At 41.6% G+C, this 22,994-nt stretch overlaps 1 protein-coding gene across 1 annotated transcript; it reads right to left on the reverse strand.

Moving 5' to 3' along the window:
* Positions 1-6,622: 6,622 nt before the first annotated feature.
* Positions 6,623-22,940, reverse strand: LOC125285374 (NACHT, LRR and PYD domains-containing protein 12-like). The gene is made up of 7 exons (XM_048229794.1): positions 20,761-22,940; positions 20,509-20,682; positions 15,502-15,753; positions 10,676-10,846; positions 10,114-10,284; positions 8,106-8,166; positions 6,623-7,922 (listed from the first exon to the last, which is right to left on the reverse strand). The coding sequence occupies exons 1-7, from the start codon at positions 22,596-22,598 to the stop codon at positions 7,251-7,253; spliced, it is 3,339 nt and encodes a 1,112-aa protein (XP_048085751.1). The 5' UTR covers positions 22,599-22,940; the 3' UTR covers positions 6,623-7,250.
* Between the last annotated feature and the right edge of the window lie 54 nt (positions 22,941-22,994).

A 22,994-nucleotide genomic window follows, 5' to 3' on the forward strand; every position in this document is an offset into this window, starting at 1 on the left:
CCCGTGACATGTCGGAATCCAACAAAGCACCGACGTGGTGCATTTGTGAAATGTACATATTTGATGCGTGTGCTATTTGTTTTTGTATTTTATTTTCTGCCACATGTACTTGCTTGGCCAGGTGGGGGCGCAATGCAAGGCAGGCCCATTGGGTGTCATCATAATCATAATATATATTAACCTGAGAAATTTCAGACCATTCATTTTAAGCAAAGAACATTTCTGATACACTTTTTGGTTGGCCAGATGGTGGCGCTATGTTAGACATGGAAATTAGACATGTGAATATCATCACAATAATGATATCCAAAATTTGTGTAAACTTTCAGATCAATCACTTAAGGCATTGTCCATTTCTGGCACATTTCCTGCTTGACCAGGTGGTGGCGCTATGCCAGGCAGGCCCATTGGGTGTCTGGATATCATCATAATCATAATATATATTAACCTGAGAAGTTTCAGACCATTTATTCAAAGCATAGAGCATTTCTGGCACATTTCTGGCTTGGCCAGATGGTGGCGCTATGCTAGGCCTGTGAATTATGCATGTGAATATCATCACAATAATGATATCCAATATTTTATAAAGTTTCAGATCAATCACTTAAGCCATTGTCCATTTCTGGCACATTTCCTGCTTGGCCAGGTAGTGGCGCTATGCCAGGCAGGCCTATTGGGTGTCTGGATATCATCATAATCATGATATCTATTAACCTGAGAAGTTTCAGACCATTCATTCAATGCACTGTGATTTATGACACATTTCCTCTTTATGTGGTGAGATATTAAAACCATAATATATTACAACATATCAACAATCCCTTCACAATTTAACATCAGCGACATCTTGACATAATGTTAAATGAGCAGTATGTTAAAATTGATCATGTGACATCAGTGTAATTGTCATTCTTTCTGTTGCCAGTTGGTGGCGCTATGCCAAACATGCATTATGGGCATGTGAATATTATCATTAACATGGTCTTCAATGACCTGTGAAATATAAAACATTTCAAGCCATGCATGGTGAATTATGACACATTTATTGTTTATGTGGAAGGGATTAAAATGAATAATTTAAGCCATTTAGATCAAATTACAACATATAAAAAAAAGCTTCACAATTTATAATCAGGAACATCTCGGCGTCATGTATACCAACTTTGACATGAATCGGATCAACCGTCTAGGAGGAGTACATTAAAATTGATCATGTCCACAACGCACAAAATCTCAATTGCCTCACTTCCGGTGGGCGTGGCTAATGGCATGTTAATACAAAAGTTGATTGTTTTTGGGAGTTACATACACCCACAAAATTTGGTGTGTGTATCTAAAACTATATGCCAACCACAAGTCACAGTGACATAAGGGGCGCTATGGAGTTCTTGGGCCAAGCTTCGTGCCAAGGCTTTTCCCCTGTGTATTCACGGTACCTCTTGACGTGTGTGCCAAATTTCATGCATTTTCACTGATGGGAAGCACCTCTTTTGGCATCACAATTCATCACATTTTAGTCCGCATAAAATCCCAAATACCTCACTTCCTGTTGGGCGTGGCTAATGCATTGTACATACGAAAGTTGTTCATCTTGGGGAGATACACACACCTACCAAATTTGTTGTGTCTAGCTGAAAGTATGTGCCAACCACTGGATCAATCACCTAAGGGGGCGCTACTGAGTCCCTGGGCCACGCCCGGGGCCAAGCCTTTATGCCTGTGTAGCCATTGTGATACCAGATGTGTGTGCCAAATTCCAAGCTAACCACCTCAAAAATAGCAAAAAGGTGAACAAATAATAATAATGATAATAATAATAATCCTTTCAAAAACAATAGGGCTTAGCACCTCGGGATTAAAAGAACCCGTCAGCGACCTCAAGACCGTCGGTCTTTCGGGCACTAATAAGAAGAAGAATCTGGATTTCAATAGAGGGGATGCATCCCCTCTAATTATGGACGTTATGACATAAAGCGTTTCTGCTCCATTGAGGCCTATTGAAAGGAGAAAGCTTAACGTGGTTGTAGCCTACCTTTTGCTCCTCATAACAACACATAAAACTATCAAAAAATCGAACCCAAAGTCCCAAAATACCCAAAAGTATTATGGACGTTATCTGATATTACGCATTAAGCATTTTATAGGCCTATGAAAAGGCTTGGTTGGAAAACTATGATCCCCAAATTTATCTCATATATTGCTCATCATAATTAGCCTACTATACAAATATACAACCCAAAGTCCAATTATTATGGACGTTATCTGACATTAAGCATTTTAGGCTGTGAAAAGGCTTAACATGGTTTAATGTAGCCTAAACAACGCGATCAATGATGCCAAATTTATCTTTCATATTGCTCCTCATAAGCACATAAAACTGTCAAAATATCAAACCCAAGTCCAATAATTATGGACGTTATGTGATCAAGCGTTTCTTGCTTCATTGAGGCCTATTGAAAGAAAAAAGCATAACGTGGTAATGTACTAAAACAACGCTGTGATCACCAAATTTCTCTCATATTACTCCTTATAACCACATAAAACTATCAAAAACTCCAACCCAAAGTCCAATTATTATGGACCTTATCTGACATTAAGCATTGACGTTATGTGATCAGCGTTTCTTGCTTCATTGAGGCCTATTGAAAGAAAAAGCATAACGTGGTAATGTACTAAAACAACGCTGTGATCCCCAAATTTATCTCATATATTGCTCATCATAATTAGCCTACTATACAAATATACAACCCAAAGTCCAATTATTATGGACGCATCTGACATTAAGCATTTTAGGCTGTGAAAAGGCTTAACATGGTTTAATGTAGCCTAAACAACGCGATCAATGATGCCAAATTTATCTTTCATATTGCTCCTCATAAGCACATAAAACTGTCAAAATATCAAACCCAAGTCCAATAATTATGGACGCTATGTGATCAAGCCGTTTCTTGCTTCATTGAGGCCTATTGAAAGAAAAAAGCATAACGTGGTAATGTACTAAAACAACGCCAGATCACCAAATTTCTCTCATATTACTCCTTATAACCACATAAAACTATCAAAAACTCCAACCCAAAGTCCAATTATTATGGACCTTATCTGAACTGCAACACTGGTCTATGACTTTGGATAAAAGCCTGAAATCAGTAGGCCTTTTCGTTCGTTACATTTTCTGTTTTGGAACCGGACTGTAAAAAGTCAGGCAAGTTGAGACAAGAACCCAACTATTGTTGTGGACATAGCCTGCTGACGACAGGGTGGCAGTGTAGACTGTATTGAGAGTCGTTTCCTGTCACCTTCCTAAGTTCACGTTGACGTATAGGCTATAGCCTACTTTAGGCTACTTACATTGTCAAAACGTAGGCTACGCATTTTGTATCCTTTTTCTGTGTGGACATTAGATTGTGTCCTTTTCAGTTCGTTGGGTGAGATGAAGGTGCCCCAAACCTACCGCACAACTTTGGTCATTGTAGGCTAAGACTAGTAATAAACGTCTGTCAAATAAATATGAATAGCAATCAGTAGCCTAACAGCTTACATTTTAAAAGTTTGATCAATGCATTAAATCTGTTCTGTTCTTTTGGAGAAATAGCATAAAGGTGCCATCACACAGCCTTGGTTAAGACTAAGCCATAAACATGTCAAAAACACATAGGTTAACAATCATCAACAACTTAAATGTGAAAAGTTGGATCAATACTGCAAGATAAGCATAAGTTTCAATAACACAATTGTAACTCAATAAGCAATCAACTGTTTCAATGAAATAGTTATCAGTTATCACTAATACTTCAGCCGGCTGGTGAGACTACAGCATGAAAAGGATGACTGATACATGTTAAGGTTTTCAATAGATTATTTATTAAGTTTTCAATGTGTGTTTGAAACAAGAACAGGAACAAACACAAAAAAGACTGGGAGGAAGGTATGGTGACACTGCAACATAAAAAGGAGGTCTGCCACTCATTTAGGTTTCCAAAAAATAAAAAGAGTTCAGTTTCCAAAGTCTGAACAACAATTGTGTGTGAACTACACAAAATACACAATGTGGAAGGGATGGGTAGCTCTCCATATACTCTGTACACCTATAAGAGGGACATGGTAAGGAGGATGCAACACATTTGGCTGGAGTCAGGAGTGTCATGGGAGGTGTGGAAGATGCTGGATCAACACACCTCCCTTTGTGTAAGGGCCCCATCGTGTGGACCTCAAACATAAAAAATGATCTTAGGGACTGCTCGTTATTTATGGAAGGGGCCACCAGAAGAAAATAGGGGAGGGTCATGTCTTTTTATTCTTTGTTAAGGGGAGGGTCATGTCTTTTTATTCTTTGTTAAGGGGAGGGTCACCCAACTTTTTTTTGTCTAGGAGGGGGGGATCACCCATCTTTTGTATTCATGAAAACAGCAAAAAAAAAATCAAAGTGGCTTGTTTGATTGTTGATTTCTGTCACCATATAACATTCTCTTTATACTGTGCTGAATGAATAAAAAAGTTGTGGTAATTATTTCTGGGAGGGGTTCATATTAGGTTAATTTACTTCATCAGGTTATCCCACTATACAATTGACCCTCAGTAAAAACATGGTACTGACAATGAACATAAATTTGGTACTTGTGTACAAGTCATATGTAGATTTTACTCATAATAGCATAGTGGGGGATGGTCATGATTTGATCAGATTGACAGCTGAAGCCCTCACAACTTCCACCTCCAGAGGCTGGTTAAATCTGTCTTTCAATATGATATTGCTGGTATGCAATTCAGCCTACCATGCTGCAACTATCTTGCTAAAATATATTTTAGGTCCAGCTCTTCTTACATTTAGAGTACATTTTAGGTTGCAATAAGCATATTCTGCATATTTTTTGCTGCTGAGCTTTGTAGATTCACATGTATTGGCAAAGCCAAATACAGCATCCCAAAACACAGTAGTAGAATTTGACCAGGTATTGGTGAAGATGGCATTACCTAATTTTCCACCTCTCCATCCCTCTCCTCTCTCTATTCTGCCTCTCTATCCATCTGCTCTCTCTATTCTATCTCTCCATCCCTCTGATCTTTCTATCCGTCCCTCTGCTCTCTCTATTCCACCTCTCCATCCCTTTCCTCTCTGTATTCTACCTCTCCATCCCTCTCCTCTGTATTCTACCTCTCCATCCCCCTCCTCTTGGTCATCCTCCATTCTTTCCTGCTCTTTACCCATATTTTTGTCATGGCCTGATATAAATTAGATTTCTTTGTCAGAAATGTGTCTGATGTGGTTTGTTTTAATCTTGTTTACAGCAAAAACACTTCTATTGACATCCACATAGCTTAATCTAGCCTACCAGCTTTAGCCTAATATAAAACAAAGCCCAGCCTTTAAAGGAGAATTCCGGAGTGATATTGACCTAAAGTGTATTGAAACATGATACCGAGTGTGAACGTATGTCTCATAGCCCATCTCGGCTTGTCCCCTGCACTCCAAAATCTGGCGCTAGTTAGCCGATGCTACCAACAGCTTTTTCAATAGTGGTGCTTCGGCATCGGGCTAGCCATGCAAATAAATCACTGTTTTACACCAATTTACGAGGCTCAATGTATCTCCACACTTCATTGGTAGACTTCCGAGGGCCCTGACATTTAAAACGAGACATTGAGAACTTTGAAAAAGCACTGGTAGTTTACTTACAAGACGATTTATACAGACAGTATCTTCACGAAGTTTAGCGTTTGCAGCCATCTTGAATTTAGTCACGATAAATTCGGCGGCAGTAAGGATGAACAGGTATGAAAAGGGATCAGATTCCAAAAATAATTCAGTGGAAATGCATGGATTCCAGTTTCTTCCCGTAGCAGCAACTGGAATCCATGCATTTCCACTGAATTATTTTTGGAATCCGATGCCGAAGCACCACTATTGAAAAAGCTGTTGGTAGCATCGGCTAACTAGCGCCAGATTTTGGAGTGCAGGGGACAAGCCGAGATGGGCTATGAGACATACGTTCACACTCGGTATCATGTTTCAATACACTTTAGGTCAATATCACACCGGAATTCTCGTTTAACATGGCCAGAGTAGCAATGCCTCTTGATCCCGTGAGGGAAATTTGGTCTCTGCATTTATTACAATCCGTGAATTAGTGAAACACACTCAGCACACAGTGAACACACAGTGAGGTGAAGCACACACTAATCCCGACACAGTGAGCTGCCTGCTCCAACAGCAGCGATCAGGGAGGGGTTAGGTGCCTTGCTCAAGGGCACTTCAGCCGCTTCCTACTGGTTGGGGTTTGAACCGGCAACCCTCTGGTTACAAGTCCAAAGCGCTAACCAGTAGGCCACGACTGCCCCAACATGTCTCATACCGTTATCCTTACTCCAGGCACTATACTATGTTGTGGTATTGAACCATTTCTTACAGATAATGATCATTAATTTCTTACTTCAAGCTAACAAACAAGGACTTCAGTGCTGCTTCACATATTGTGCACATTTGAACTAAGGAAGTTCTGCGGTCTGGCTTACGGCTCGTGTCCATTATTGTAGTGTGTAGACGCTTGCAGACACCTAGCCCTCTCTCCCGTCGCCGCTTGTGGGCGTGTATAGGCTAAAGTGTATGGTGTAACGTTTTATTTGATGTAATTACACAATGCCAGCTAACGTAGGCTACTAAAGTGGAGGTAGCCTACTACTGTTAACATATTTTATTGAAACACTCACAAATATCACTGACATGTTCCTCCAAAGCACATTCTGCCTTGGTTCAAGTCGCCAACAAGGTCTTTTTGATAGGGTGCAGTGGCGAACTTGTTCTAAACTTAACTTCTTCGCCACTATATAGCTTAATATATTTTCATAAAACCTACACGATTATCAGGCGAAACAAATATTTCTGGCAGGCTATTGTTCCGGACCGGAAGACTAGAGCAAAGGACAGAACTTGTTTACCGAAGATGTACTTTCATTAGCTAACCACCTCGCGTTAACCGCTCTCATTTGCGTAAAGCAGCCAAGCCCAACTTCTTGACGCGCCGCCTCTGTTTGAATGGCCGCGCCGCCTTCCCAAGGTGCCTTGCGGAAGCGGAAACCCCGCCTTGCCGCTCTCCATAGGAAATCAATGGGCTATGTGCGGCGCGATAATGGACACGAGCCGTTAGGCCACCACCACCTTTACCTGAACACCAGTCCAGATCTGTTGCCCCACCATCTCTACCTGAATACCAGTCCAGATCTATTGCTGCCCCCCATCCCCAATATCCTTCTCACTATAGACCTTTCTCCACTTCCTCCTCCTCCTCTTCCTTCCAGCCTGGCAAAGGCAGTGAGGGGGCTCTGTCTGTGTGGATCTGAGAGATGGTCACGGAGGAGGAGATGTAAATTCCATAAAAGCGAGAAAACATGAATGTAAAGCTAAAAGCTGGGTAGAGAGGTTCAGTGAATGTCGTGTGGAATGTGTACCAGTGGGTCAGTGTGTTAGAGGAGACACTGTAAAAGGACAGAGTGCCGGCCGGCCAGTCCAGATACACTCCTACTTTATGGGAGTCAGAGGGGGGTGCATGGATGTCAGTCTCGATTTCATTGTGTCTGGCTCCAAAATATGTATCGTAACATTCCACACACCAGGACTTGTCACTGTCCCCAAACATACAGTCATAGACACCTCCTTCCCTGATGATACTTCTGTAGGTCACACCTATGGATGCTCCCAGTCCACTCCATTCAACCTCCCAGTAGTGGCGTCCAGTCAGACCGTCTCTGCACAGCACATTGAAATGTCGGCTCTGTGGGTCTGTACCATCTTCTTCTTGTTCAAGTGTCACCTTTGTGTTCCCGTCAGACAGATTGAGACGCTGGAGTGCTGTGCTGGGGTCCAGCCTGGGTTCACAGTTGTCTGCAGGAAACAACAAGGCAACTGAGTTTACTCTGTGTGTGTGGTGCTAAGGAAATATAAATCGTTGTGAAACACCACAAACCCTAGACTAGAAAGTTGCTAGGCCAGTAATTACCTACAGAGGGCAGCTCAGACAATGGCAGGAGTGCCGTTTGTCATGTTATGAGGTCGTGCCATCAAAATGATTATGTTGAGGTTAAAAAAACTGTTCAGGGTGCCTTTAAAATGCAGTGATTTTCTTACATTTCAGCAGCCCTGGTTTCAACCAGCAAAGTGCATCATGATCAGTCCTGTGTTGACAAAAATGCACCCGGTTTAGAAAACACACAAAAAATACATCCTACGAACTTACTACTTGAGTATCAGTCAAATCTATAAATTCTGTTTAGTTTGATGTTGTCGATAGTGGGGTTCTTAGCTTCTTCATGATTAAATGCTTAAAACTTAGAATAATATAGTCATGGATGGATTATGAACTTTCGGGCCCCTGTGCCCAGATGTATTAAGGGCCCCCCACTAAATGTCGCATATGTGGGAAGGAGGGGTTTGGGGGTCCTCCCCCAGAACATTTTTAATTTGTTTGATTTGATTTCCTGTATTGTGGTGCATTTTGGGGATGGCCAATACTAAATTCAGTCAGATTCATAGCCTACATCCTGATGTGTTGGTATTGAGGCAATGATTCCATGCAATGGCTTGGGCTTCAGGGCAACCTGACCCCTTGAGCCCCTGGGCCTGGGCCCGGTCGGCCCATGCAGTAATCCATCCCCGAATATATTCCAGTAGTATTTAACAACGCACAAAGATGTGAAATACACTTAAATGAACCATTTCACATTACTATATGTGACCAGGCATGGCAAAACCGGGCTCAAGTCGCCTAATTTTTTTCAAAATTAGTTATTTTCGTTTTTTTGCAGAATGTGCAAGTTGAAGTCCTAAAGAAGCAATTCCATGTTTCAGATAACAGCATTGGTTGCTTTAAAAGTGTATATTGTGTATATTTTGTCTTTGAAAAAGGTTAAGTTTCAGGAAGTAAACCAGCGTTTGAATTGGGCATGACTATTAGTGCTCTTTTTTTTTGTCCACCAATCAGCTGTATGCTAGAAGTAACCTCATGCAGGCCTCATGGCTACTTACTGAACCAGCATGCTGTTTGTTTAAAATTGTAATGGACATGGACAAAGCACAGCGGATTGCAGATGACCTGAATCTGATTATGAAGGCGACTTCATTACATTGGAGAACATCCCTAATCTAGAGCTGACCTTAGCCGAAGATAATTACAACGAGGAAGAATCTCTCGGTCTGGCAGCAGAGGAACTAGATCGTAAGGTATCAGATGCTATTTCCACAGTTACATTTGACGGGGATAAAGTTCGTGTGTTAGAAACTTTATCCATTGCTACTAGCTAACGTAGGCCTACTGTCGTTATCTATTGGCACCATAGGCTACTAGCCAAAACCCATTACAGATAGTTTCGGTGGGCAATTAATTTGAATAATGCGAGAATGTCTTGTTTTGACTGATGGCAGGGTGCCTTATCGTGTGTGCATTCAAATTAACAGGGTTTGCAAACGTGATCTCATGTTTGTTTAGTTCGCTTTTTAGACTATTTTATCCATTGCTAAACCTGCTAAATCCATTGCCATCTTGGTGCCTTGATGGAACCACTGGGTGTTCATTCAAAATAACATGGTTTGCAAACGTGATCTCATGTTTGTTTTAGACTACTTTATTAATTGCTACTAGCTGGTTCTGTAACCCATTACAGATATATTCGATGGGTCATTAGCACTGCAGGCTGACAAATCAGTGACCGTGACAGGGCGGAGGGTTGATCTTAATGTCATGTAAATGAGGACCATTGTGTTCCCCTCACATGGATTGAGGGAGAAAGTAGTCAAATTGAAAACCCTGATTTCTCAGCTTGTAGCTTTGAGATGTGTATACTTTAAAATGGCTACAACTTATTCAAATATTATCAGATCTCCATGAGTGAGACATCATTGGATAGCTTTGAGACTACACTTTCAGAATCACTCAAACTCAAAATGTCTAACTCAAAATGTCTCTGGGGAGACATGTGCCTGGTTTTGCCATGCTGGTCACATATCATGTTTCTTTCCATAACTATGGTTACCTGCAGGCTTTTCAAATCCACTTGTCAAATTACTTTTGACAATGACAACTGACAATGACAAGGACACATAAGTTTAACATCCCTTATTCTTACTTGAGCTTTAGAAGTTTGCACTCTTGATTCAGAAGTGCAGAGAGAGTTCTCACTCCAGAGTCCTCTAGGTGGTTGTAGCTCAGATCCAGCTCTCTCAGGTGGGAGGGGTTTGATTTGAGAGCCAGAGACAGAAACCTACAACCTCTCTTTGTGATGAGACAACCAGAGAGACTGGAAGAGAGAGAGAAAGACAGGGCAAGTGGAGACGCATATCGCCATGGTGAAATAGGAATATCTACTAAGGTGTTTACCTTTGCAATCACAATAACCACATCATGTAGAGCAATAATTCCAGTAAGCCAATAAATCCCTTAAAACCATTAGGTATATGGTTGTTAGGAAGTGGGGAAATATGGTTGTTGTCCTGAGGTATTATGTATATTGTTGTATACCTCAGTGTCCTGAGCATGCAGTGCAGATGGCTCAGGCCTGTAGATAACTCTATAGTGCCCTCATCAGTGTATATTGTAGAATTACCTCAGTGTCCGGAGCCTGCAGTGTGGATGGCTCAGGCCTGTAGATAACTCTATAGTGCCCTCATCAGTGTATATTGTAGAATTACCTCAGTGTCCGGAGCCTGCAGTGTGGATGGCTCAGGCCTGTAGATAACTCTATAGCACCGTCATCAGTCAGGTCGTTGTTGGAGAGGTCCAGCTCTCTCAGCTGTGAGTGTCCCGACTGGAGAACTGAGGCCAGATTTCTGAAAGATTCTCTCAGCTTACAGAAGGCCAGTCTGACAAACACACACACACACACACACACACATTAAGTTTGTATGCTCGCTCTGATTGATTGATTGATTGATTGAAAATCTTTATTGACATGATGTTTTTTGTACAAAGGATGATTCTTATATGAATAAATAAATAATTAAATAAAATGACTTTGTACAATTATCAGTCAAAAGGATAAACACAATAAAGCCACAGGGCTTATTTCCATTGTGGTCCTTAAGATGTGTGCATTTGGTGGTGTGTGTCAGTGTTTGCAGGTGTAGGCATGTGGTGAAGGCATACGTCTTAAAGTGAATGTAATTATGTTGGTGGTGTGTGGAGGAATAAAACAAAAATAAAACAAGGCAACATAGAGAGGACCAGGCATCCCCAGACATACAACATACAACAGAGAAGGACCAGGCATCCCCAGACATACAACATAAAACAGAGAAGGAAGTACAGTACATACAGTGCATGCAACTCTAATAACCATACTACTGTCTACTGCTCAGTACAGTACATACAGTGCATGCAACTCTAATAACCATACTACTGTCTACTGCTCAGTACAGTACATACAGTGCATGTAACTCTAATAACTATACTACTGTCTCCTGCTCAGTACATACAGTGCATGTAACTCTAATAACCATACTACTGTCTACTGCTCAGTACATACAGTGCATGTAACTCTAATAACCATACTACTGTCTACTGCTCAGTACATACAGTGCATGTAACTCTAATAACCATACTACTGTCTATTGCTTAGCCAGTTCTTTAGGGATGATTTAAAATGATCAGTATTATCTGTTGACTTTAATGCTGCTGGTAACCCATTCCATATGATGGCTGCTGAATACAGAAAAGAGCCCTTGCCCATGCAACTTTTAAATCTACATAGAACAAAGTCAGTGGTACTACCCTTGTTGAGTAACTGTGAACAGCATTTTTAAAAAAAAATAATTACAAAGATATGTTGGTACTTTATTTTTAATTATTTTATGTACCATACACATTTTTATATATGTTACTCTATCCTCTACTTTGAGCCACTTAAGGCTACTAAAATGAGCCGGGTTGAGGTGTGTGTATGGGTGTAGTTTAAGAATAAGTCTCACTAATTTGTTTTGTGATGTCTGCAGCTTCTGTTTGAAAATCTTAGGAATGGTTGTGTACCATGAAGTGCAGGCATAATCAAAGTGCCATTGTATTAGGGCCCCAGCAAGAATCTCGAGAGCTTGTCTATCTATTAATGTGGATACTCTAGCTAGAAATTTTATTTTCTGATTTACTTTAGACAGAACTTTTAGAGCCATGCACTCCCCAGATAATTTATTATCAAGTATGCAGCCTAAGTAAGTTACTGATTCCTTAGTTATTATTTCAGAATCACCAACTACCACACTGAATCCAGGTGACTTCCTTAGCTTATCATTTGATCCAAATAGTATTGATTCAGTTTTACCAAGATGGAGAGACAGTTTGTTTTCAGATAACCAAATGCTGACTTTCTGAACTAAGTAATTTCTCTACCTCTGCTTTATTACGATGAGACACTAAAAGAGCTGAATCATCCGCGTAAAGATACAGATTGCAATCACATGCTGACTTCATGTCGTTTATGTACAGCAGAAAAAATAACGGACCTAGGATGCTTCCTTTGGGGACCCCACATGTAAGTGGAAGAGGAGTTGATATAGTACCACTCACATCTACCACTTGTTCCCTATCCCCCAAATAAGATTGGATCCAACGTAGAGATACAGAATTAAAACCCAAGGCTCTAAGTTTGACTAAAAGAATACAGTGGTTCACAGTGTCAAACACTTTTCGGAGGTCCAACATAACCATGCCACAGTATTTCCCTTCATCCACTTGTTTTTTAATGTAATCTGTTAAGTAAAGTAAGCAAGTGTCTGTAGAATGAGATTTTCTAAATCCTGACTGGAATTCGTACAAAAGATTGTGTGATGATAAGTAGTTATCTATTTGCTCATGAACAACCCTTTCAATGACTTTGGACAGACAACATAAAATGGATACGGGACGATAGTTTCCATGATCTACTTTGCTTCCCTTTTTATATAAAGGAATTACTCTCGCCCTTTTGAATTCAATTGGAAATTTACTTAGTTCTATGGACAGGTTGGTAATATGTGTTATGCAAGGAGAAATAGTTTCTGCAGCATCTCGTATGAATCTTGTGGGAATATTATCAAGACCTGTTGCTTTGCTAGGATTGAGATTTTTCAGCTTACTTAGAATGTTTTCATTTGTTACTTTTACAAGGGAAAACATATCTGCTTGGACTCCCTTCTTTTGATAAAAATCCTGCACATGACTTTCCCCATAGAGCCCTGATTGACTGGGCAACATATTCACCAAAGTGTTGGCTATGGTTGTAAAATATTTGTTTAAACTATTTGCTACTTTTAATTTGTCAGATATAACAGTACCTCCTATTTCCAAACTCTAGGGTTGTTCCTATTCTCCTCTATCTTGTCATTGAAAAATCCTGTCTTGGCTTTCTTAATCATTCGGTTCACCTCATTTCTTTGTTTCTTATACTTACTAAATATCTGCTCATCTTTAGCCTTCCTAAATTTGTTTAAAAAATCATTTCTTATCTTTATAGCTTTCAATATGTCAGAATTCATCCAAGGCTCAGTTCTGCATTTAATTCTGACAGATTTTTCTGGGGCAACTTTATCAACAGTTTTCAAAAACAATGATTTAAAAAGTATCCAAGCTTTATCCACCTCTTCACAATTAAAAACAGGAGACCAGTCCACCTCCCTCAATGATCTGGACAATGCCTCACTGCTATAGTTCTTTAGAGATCGAATTTTAATTGAGTTATGAAAATTATACTGACATTTTTGTATTTTGTGTGTACAAAAAATTATAGAATGATCACTTAGGCCATATTCTAGAACCCCACATTTTGAGATTTTAGATCGGTCAGATACAAGCACTAAATCAATGATGGTTTGGGTATCAGAAGAGACCCTTGTGAACTGTCAAATAGTTTGCAAAAATTCCTCAAGGCTTTATATGTGGAGGAGTCATTCTTTAAAACATTTGTGTTGAAATCGCCAATCATTATCACCTCTGATTTGACAAAGTCCACAGATTTTGCACAAATATCTTCCAGTAGGTCATAAAACTTATTTTGATTCGGTGGTCTATAACATGCTCCAATCAGGATGGGTTTGGATTTGGGAAGTAGAATATCCAGCCACACGGCCTCTATATCAGCATGGTCTAAATCAGATCTAACATTAAACCCTATATCTGCTCTAATGTACACACAAACACCGCCACCCTTACGGTTTCTATCTCTCCTGACAACAGCATAGTTTTCAATCTCTATCTCAGTGTCACTTATGGAGCTGTCAAGCCATGTTTCGGAGAAACATATCACCGCAATCTTCCTTGTGCTGAAAAGTAGTCTGAGTTCGTCTAGTTTATGGATAAGACTTCTTATGTTGAGGTGAAAAATATGCAGTCCTGTGGTGGAAAATACCTTGTCCATACGATGCCCATAGGATTCATTGTCATTGAGATGAGTTGACCTGGATCTCGTAGGGCTGTTTCCCAAAGATCGGCCGGCTTGAGATGTAGGCTTCGCACCGCCGCCCTCCGCTTTCAAAGCGTTGTCGCTGGGTAGACCAGCAGGTAGAAAACTTTCCAGGAACCCAGCATTGCTGTCTTCTGCGATTGGCAAGGCACTATCGAGAGGTGGGCCTCCTAAGTTGGAACCACCACCCTGCCCCGCAGCGCTCCTGTTCCATGCACAGCCAGCTCCGGTGCCTTCATTCGAATACAGGCGACCTCCGCCTGCCACCCGGGGAGAAGCTCTGGTTGCATCCGCAGGAACAGGAGGGTTGTGACCCTATGCCCCCGAAGAGGGAGCCGATTTCATACTGTAGTCTCTCAATCTCTCGCCTTCGCCTTCGATTCCATGCAAGCGCTGGTTACTCTCACAAGCCGTCGGATCACCAGTCTTGCCCGCTGGTGTAAAATGGGCCTGGTGAAAAACATCATTCGTCGCAGGGGAATTGTGTTTGACGCCGCCAGCGCTCAGGTGAGGCCCTGGGTTTGGTTGAATATCTCCAGACAACAGAAGGGTTGTAAATAAGTAGAAGGTCTGTCTATATGGTCGGTCCGCTTTCACTCTCCCCACTGAGCGACTAATAAGTAGTGTAGCTTGGCCATTTTTTAAAATACCTGTGTAGGTGGCATGTAGGCTTTGAGTATTACACACGGTAACCTGATCAGTTTGGTTTACGAAGCAGCAGCGTACTGAAAGTAGCAATAACATGAGCACGTAGCTCACAACAAACAGTCTTTGTGTAATATTGAGTGCAGTCCGGCGTTTTATGGCTTTTTCCGAATCATTTTGTAGTGTGATCTTGGCGGATTTAGCAAGGTTTTTTGTAGGCATCCCGGGAGCACCTGCCTGGTTTCTGCTCTGCGCCGCCATGACAGTCATGTCATGGTATTGGCCATTGGCCGTGAAGAAGTCACTCTCTTACTTTCTCTCTATGTGTGTGTGTGTGTGTGTTTGCGTATGTTGGATTGCTAGGTCTGAGAGATTGTATGATTCTTCTGAATGAAACATATCCTCCTGACATCATCATAATTTATTACTTTATGTAGTACTCACCTCAGCACCTCCAGTTTGCAGTATTTTTGTGTCAAACCACGAGTCAATAACTGTATTCCATGATCATCTAGGTCATTGTAACTCAGGTCCAGCTCCCTGAGTTGAGATGTTTCAGACTGAAGAGCAGCTGTGAGAGTCTCACATGATCCCACTGTGAGCCCACACTGAGCCAGTCTGCAATCAGCATATTTTACATCAGCGTCACACAGTGGTGTTGTTAGGTATGGGCATGCTAAAGCCCTGGAATTTTTTTTTTAAGCAAATAACACAGAATCTATTTATAGTTTATATTCTAATCGTGCATTAAAGCCTTGAGATGAGATGGACCCACCAGTATTAACAAACATACAAATAGGAAACGGGTGTCCTCTCACTCCCTTCATGCAGCAGATCTAACTTGAATGTTACCTTACCATAAAACATAATTTGGAATGCAGGCTACTTTGAGTGCGCACAAAAGAGAGAGAGAGACACAGAGAGAGGAAGAACCAGTTCTAGGGCATGCCATTGTTTGCATTTAAGAGGAAATCATAAAGGACAAGGAGGTGGCAGAGTTATGCTGTTTGCGTCATTTACGATTTCAGGTTGTTTATCAGCCTGCCCTGCACCTGCACTCACTAGTCTATAGTTTGGAGCATGGCCAAACAGGTTTATAGCCTACTTACTTTGCCTTTGTAGAATCCCATGAGTGAGTCCTCAATTATTCATTTTCCTTAAGCTAAATATAACATGAACCATATGATATGCATCTTTGCTAATTAAATCATATTCCAATCTGTTAGATGACTAGGCTATATAGTTCATTTTTAATAGCAAACATAAATGTTAAGATATTGTCAAAGGAATGACGACTGCTAATGATAATGTATGCTTATTATGACCGCCGCTTCGCTGTGCGGCGGTCATATAGGTTTAGTCAGATTTTTTTTTTTTTTTCTTTTTCGCATGCCCAAATTTCCGTCAATGATTCCCGGGACACTGAAAGACCGGGGTACACGAAACTTGGTGGACATGTAACCCCACATGGATAGCATGGAACCATCGTTTTTCGTTTTGATCTGTAGCCCCTCCGCTGAATTGGACCCCCCGAAAGGAGGGTAGGGCAGACACAGTTTTCTGTGAATATCTCGAAAACCGTAGGGTTTAGGAGGACCATTTTTTTTGTATGTTGATCTCAAGGGGCCATGTCAGCCCATTCCATAACCACTCATTTCATGTATAGCGCCACCTAGTTAAACACAAAAAGTAAAAATGAGGTGGTGTAATTGAAGGTATCTGTGACCTAACATAGTCAAAACTGCACAAAATTGGAAGTGTAGGATCATTATGACACCCTATGTATGCACGCCAAGTTTTGTGGAATTCCGTTCATGGGGGGCCACACAATAAATTAATTTATGTTACTATACACCAACTGGCCTGTAGGTGGCGGAGACAGTTTTCTGTGAATATCTCGAGAACCGTGGGGCCTAGGAGGTCCACCTTTTTTTGTATGTTGGTCTTAAGGGGGCATGTCAACCCATCCCATTACCACTTATTTCATGTATAGCGCCACCTAGTAAAAAAATTAAAAAGCAAAAATGAGGTGTTTTCATCTCAATATCTCTGGCTGACAAGGTCAAAACTGCACGAAATTAAAAGAGTAGGATCATTATGACACCCTCTGAATGCATGCCAAGTTTTGTGTACTTTCGTTCATGGGGGCCTTACAATAAAATAATTTATGTGTACATTTAGTGACGATACACCAACAAGGATTCGGGACACTGAAAGACCGGGTACACAAAACTTGGTGAGCATGTACCCCCACATGGATAGCATGGAACCGTCATTTTTCGTTTTCATCTGCAGCCCCCGCTGGACTGGACCCCGAAAGGAGGGTAGGGCAGACACAGTTCTCTGTGAATCTTTTATGGTATGTTGGTCTCAAGGGCCCACATCAACCTGGCTCATAATCACTCATTTGTGATTTGCCCCCGGTAAAAATGAAAATCAGTAGGATTAAAAAGAAAGCCAAAATAAATATTCATCATCATCATCATGGCTGCATTTTCAGTATTGGCGAAGTAGTCGTTTGTCCACTAGATGGCGATCGTTGCAGTGAGGCGTAATTTTGTTGGAAGTTAAAAGTGGGTTGGAAAAACAATGGACGCTTCATACAAGGACTGTAATTTACCGCATTTAACATCTAATAAGGATAGGACGATGTTCACATGAAGTGTAATTCCCATTTCTTCTTGAAGCGAAATAAATCTAAGGATGTTTTCGGACATGCTTGGTTTTACTGCAGGAATGCGTTAATCTTGTAATATCAATAAGGACCTAGGTAATGTTACCGTTAAGCGTTGGTTGAGTGATGGAGGCATTTGATTGATTGCATTTGTAGAAACTATAAATGCGGTTATACCAAGCAAATTGATAGCAGCACTGTTTGTATCTTCGACTGTCATTTATTGCGCGTGCTACAAAAATCATTCTGTGCAATGGAAGATTTACCAACGCTACACCCGGTCTGATACAGTTTTGCCTATACATCGCGTGAGACTGAGGCGCCTGTTTATTTTGTTTTAAGTGCGTGCAGGGTGTGAGAGGGGAATCGATGTGCTTTGATTACAGCTTGGTAGTTGTAGTCTGTGAAATTAAAAAGCACGTGTGTGTGAAGTATCCAAACAATGACACCTTCATTTCATTATGGCTGCTTTAGCAAAACACCTTAAGCTACTGTGTAGTGGGTCCCATTTAGAAGTGGCTACTTCATTCGCGCTTTCCTTGACTCATGGAGCTGCGTGAATGTTATTACAACTTTTCGCCACGATATGACAGTTTAAGTCCGCTTGATACTGTAAGGCGTAAGCCATTGGTTTCCAAAGGAGATTTTATTTGTGTCGCCAGCATAGCCTATTGACAACATAAATTGTCAATAGGCCTACCTTATAATCCTACCTGTAGCTTAGGGAAGCTAACAACTTTCTATTAGGATCTAGTTTGTTAGTAAAGCTGGGACTCAGTACCTACCTCTGCAACTGGCTACTGGACTTCCTCTGTCAGAGGCCCCAAGTAGTAATAGCGTGGCAGGCAATACCTCAAGCAGCATCACACTGAGCACAGGGGCCCCCCAAGGCGTGCTCAGTCCGCTGCTCTTCACCCTGCTGACGCGACTGCACTGCAACCTACAGCAACAATCACATAGTGAAATTTGCTGACGATTAATTACTCTGGTGGGTCTCATCACCAAGGACTTTTGGAGACTCAATACAGGTTGGAGGGTTGACCATCTGACCACGTGGTGCAGGGACAACAACCTCCTGCTGAGCGTCAGCAAGACCAAAGAGATTGTTGTTGACTTCGAGAGGTCACACCCAACACCTGCCACTGACCATCGACGGTGCTGTGGTGGAGAGAGAGCGAGCAGCACCAAATTCCTGGGGGGTGCACATCAGTGAAGACCTCTCCTGGACCACCAACACCGCATCACTGGCGAAGAGAGGCTCCGCCTGTACTTTCCTGCGAAAACTCAGGCGAGCAAGTGCTCCACCAGCCATCATGACCACATTCTACCGAGGCACCATTGAGAGCATCCTCTCCAGCTGTGTATCGCTGTGTGGGGCTGAAGCTGCACTGAATACAACAGGAAAGCCCTCTGCAGATATAGTGAACACAGCTGGAAGGATCATTGGTGCTTCACCTCCTCCCTGAAGGACATTTACACCACCCACCTCACCGCAAAGGCGCACCAAAATTGTGAGTGATGCAAGTCCCTTGGACTTAAACCGTTTTGTCATAACTCCCTGATGCATTTTTTGCATTTAGAATAGCCAGAGGCGTGTATATCTCAATCGGAAAATTAAACAATATCGGGTGCCTATGGACTAGGCTGGGTGAACCCAGCCTGATCTGCCCGCTATTTATTTTTTGATTTCTTAAAAGATTGAGCTTGGTCTGATGAAAGCCAGACTAGCCATGGACCTCAGTTAAACAATGCAAGGGAACATGAATCAGCCTATATTTGCACTAACAATAACGGACAAAAGCTTTTCAACTTTGGCCCGTTAAAATGTGTATGAACAGTCTAGCGACGCATTTCATCAAGGCCCATTTGGACATGTCAGTTATTTGCACCACTGGTTAGATGTAAAACAGCATTTCGTTTCAGACTAGGCTACTGTTACTTAATTTGTGCATTAACAATAGCGTTTCAGACTACTGTTACTTAATTTGTGCATTGACAATAAAGTATTACATGAACTAAAGATGACTAAAATCTTATGTAGAAGAAGAAACATTCACAAAAATCCATCCATCCAAAAATGACCTTTGTTTTTGATAGCTGTTGAAAACGGCATGGAACTGACAGAGATGTTTTTGTTTATAAATACATAAAAATAAATAAATAAATAACATTATGCTGATACCTTTTGCTTTTCCCAAATACAATGTAGCCTACAGGTGTAAGTGACCTTTCATCAATCCAGTTGCAATGGATGAACTGTGATGAACTGCCCTACTTGTGATTGTTTAGAGATTTTAAAGGTTTTATAACAATTCTACATCTTCTTTGGCTATTCTACAATCTATTCACCTTTTCAGCACCAGTAGGGTACTTTCTGTGCAGCCGCACACACACACTCAGGCATGCCAAACAAGCATACACAAAAGTTCCAAGAGTGGGGGATGGAGTAAAATATGGAGACAAATTGAAGTGTGATTTATTTTCGCGGAACGGATGTACAGGACTGAGCGGCGGTCATATTTTGTACCGCTATGCGGTACATCTAGTTGACAATATTATGCCATCAATGTGGCGCAAATGAGGCTAGAGTCGTTGGATTAATCTATCAAAAGTGAGCAGCAAGCACAGGCAAAATGGAAATAATGAGAACCGTTTCAACTAAACGGGCTAAAGCCCCGAATGTTTTCAACTGCTAGTGATGCCTTCATAAATGCGAGTAAAGCATCAAGTAAAGCATCAACAACACCCCAGTATAACTCAGATGCTGCGTTCCTGACCTCAGAGTCCTCAGCTGGCAGTTGGTGTGGGTCAGTCCGGCACACAGAGCCTGTACCCCTGGGTCCAGCAGGGGGTTAGAGCTCAGATCCAGCTCCTGCACAGGTGAGTCTTCTACCTGGAGAGCAGATGCTATAACCTCACACGAACCCAGGGAGAGGCCACATCCAGAAAATCTGCAAACAGCACTAGCACCATTAATGTAGGTTGAATTAATCTGCAAAATGTTAGACTACTAGGCTATTGTCACTTACTGGGCCTTTTTGCAGTTCCTTACGGCAATTACCAGTCGCTTACGACCCTGATTAAATGTGTTGTACTTCCTAAGGTCAAACAAATCCAGAATGTCATCTGACATAAGAAGCATGTAGGCTATTGTTGAACAGTCTGCCTCTGAAAGACCTGTCCCCCATTCCAAGTACTTTTTCATCTCCTCATGAAGGGAGTTATCCTTCACTTCAAGCAGACAGAGTAGAAGGTTCATGCTTCTCTCTGTGGAGTCATAGTCCTGCCGTATAATTTTTCTGATGTACCCAGCTACAATCTTCAGGCTCTCTGAGCTCTGATGTGTGTGGGGCATCAGGTCGTGTAGGAGATTCTGATTGGACTCCAGTGAGATGCCCATAAGGAAGCGCAGGAAAAGGTCCAGGTGTCCGTTGGTACCCTGCAGGGATTTATCGATTGCACTCTTTAGCAGATCATGCAGTGTCTCCTCCTTTCTGGGGAAAGACGTCAATGCATCCGTGTTCTTGGCTAAGAAGGATTGAAACACATAGAGAGCAGCCAGGAACTCCTGAATGCTCAGGTGCACAAAGCAGAACAGCTTTCTCTTCTGAATCACAGGTTCTTCTGCAAAGATCTCGGTACACATCCCAGACTTCTCCAGATCTTCACTCACAGCAATTCTGCACTCTGCCAAGTTCTCCTCTGTGAAAAAAATATTTCCCTTTTCCAGATGTTTAAATGCCAGTTCAGATAGTTTCAGGATCATAAGCTTATTTGACATGAAGAGCTTCCTTTTCTCATTTTTCTTGCCATATTTCATGTTCTTCGTGTTGTTTTGAATGATGAGAAATTGGATGAAAACTTCCGTCAGAGTCTGTGGGAGTTCTCTGTTGCCTCTCTGATCCTGTATTCTCTGAATCACTGTGGCCAAAATCCAGCAGAAAACCGGTATGTGGCACATAATGTACAGACTTGTAGATTTCTTTATTTGTGAGACAATTCTGTTTGCTTCAGTCTCACATTTGATTCTCTTCTTGAAGTACTTCTCCTTCTGCTGGTCAGTGAATCCCCGGACCTCCGTCCATTTGTCTATGAACTCAGAGGGAACCTGATTGGCTGCTGCTGGTCGTGACGTTATCCATTTTAATGCACAGGGCAGAAGCTTCTTTCGGATGAGGTTGGTTACCAGCATGTCCACAGAGGTGGCCTCAGTTATGTCAGACAGATTACGGTTTTCCTCAAAGTTCAGAGGAAGTTTGCTTTCATCCAGGCCATCAAAGACAAATATGATCCTGGATTTATGATAGAATTGTGCATCTACTTCAGTTCTCAATTCAGGGTGAAAGTCAAGCAGGAGTTTCAGAAGACTATACTGAACATCTTGAACCAAATTTAGTTCCCGGAATGGAAGCACAATGATGAAATCTATATCCTGATTAGCTCGACCTTCGGCCCAGTCTAGGATGAATTTTTGCACAGATACTGTTTTTCCAATGCCCGCTATTCCCTGTGTCATGACTGTTCGGACACAGGCTTGTCCAGGAGAGGGATGAAAGAGGTCATTGCATCTGATTGCCGTCTCAGTTCTCCTCACTCTCTGGGATCTGATCTCTATCTGCCGAGTCTCGTGCTGAGTGTTCACCTCTTCACTCACTCCATCTGTGATGTAGAGCTCAGTGTAGATCTCACTCAGCATCTTCTTGTCTCTCTCCTCTATTCCCTCAAGCAGCCTTTCAAACCTCTCATGCAAGGCCTTCTTATTATCTGCACTCATTCTCCTCCTGACGATGTCATCTATTTGGAAAAAGTGTAAAAAGTGATTGTCAAAAATCATTGAGTAAGCTGCACTACCCAACCCTCTGTTCATTGTCTCCCCCTAGCAGGCTCAGTGTGGTAAGTGCATAGAGTGAACTTGTGTGAATGCAATAGCCCTCATGCAGGCATCATCTGTAGAAACAATGAGGCTGACAGATCTAGCAAACTGGTTAAGCTATAGATGGTTATCAAGATGCTTAATATCAGAATGGTCCTTCCTTAAAACTCAGTTTATGATTATCAACAGCAACAACAAACCCTTTGCCTATACAAAGTTTTCTAAGCTGTTTACATTTTATAAAAAAATAACTGATCGGCCATCAACTCCCCCTCTCGCTGACCTATGTCAGTATCACCTGCCTTAAACTGAAATGAATAAAACACAGAATATTGCTTTGCTTGCATTGAAATACTATAGGGTATTATATTTAACTACCACAGCTTGATG

This window comes from Alosa alosa, chromosome 2 (genome assembly GCF_017589495.1).
Source record: "Alosa alosa isolate M-15738 ecotype Scorff River chromosome 2, AALO_Geno_1.1, whole genome shotgun sequence".
Taxonomy (NCBI): domain Eukaryota; kingdom Metazoa; phylum Chordata; class Actinopteri; order Clupeiformes; family Clupeidae; genus Alosa; species Alosa alosa.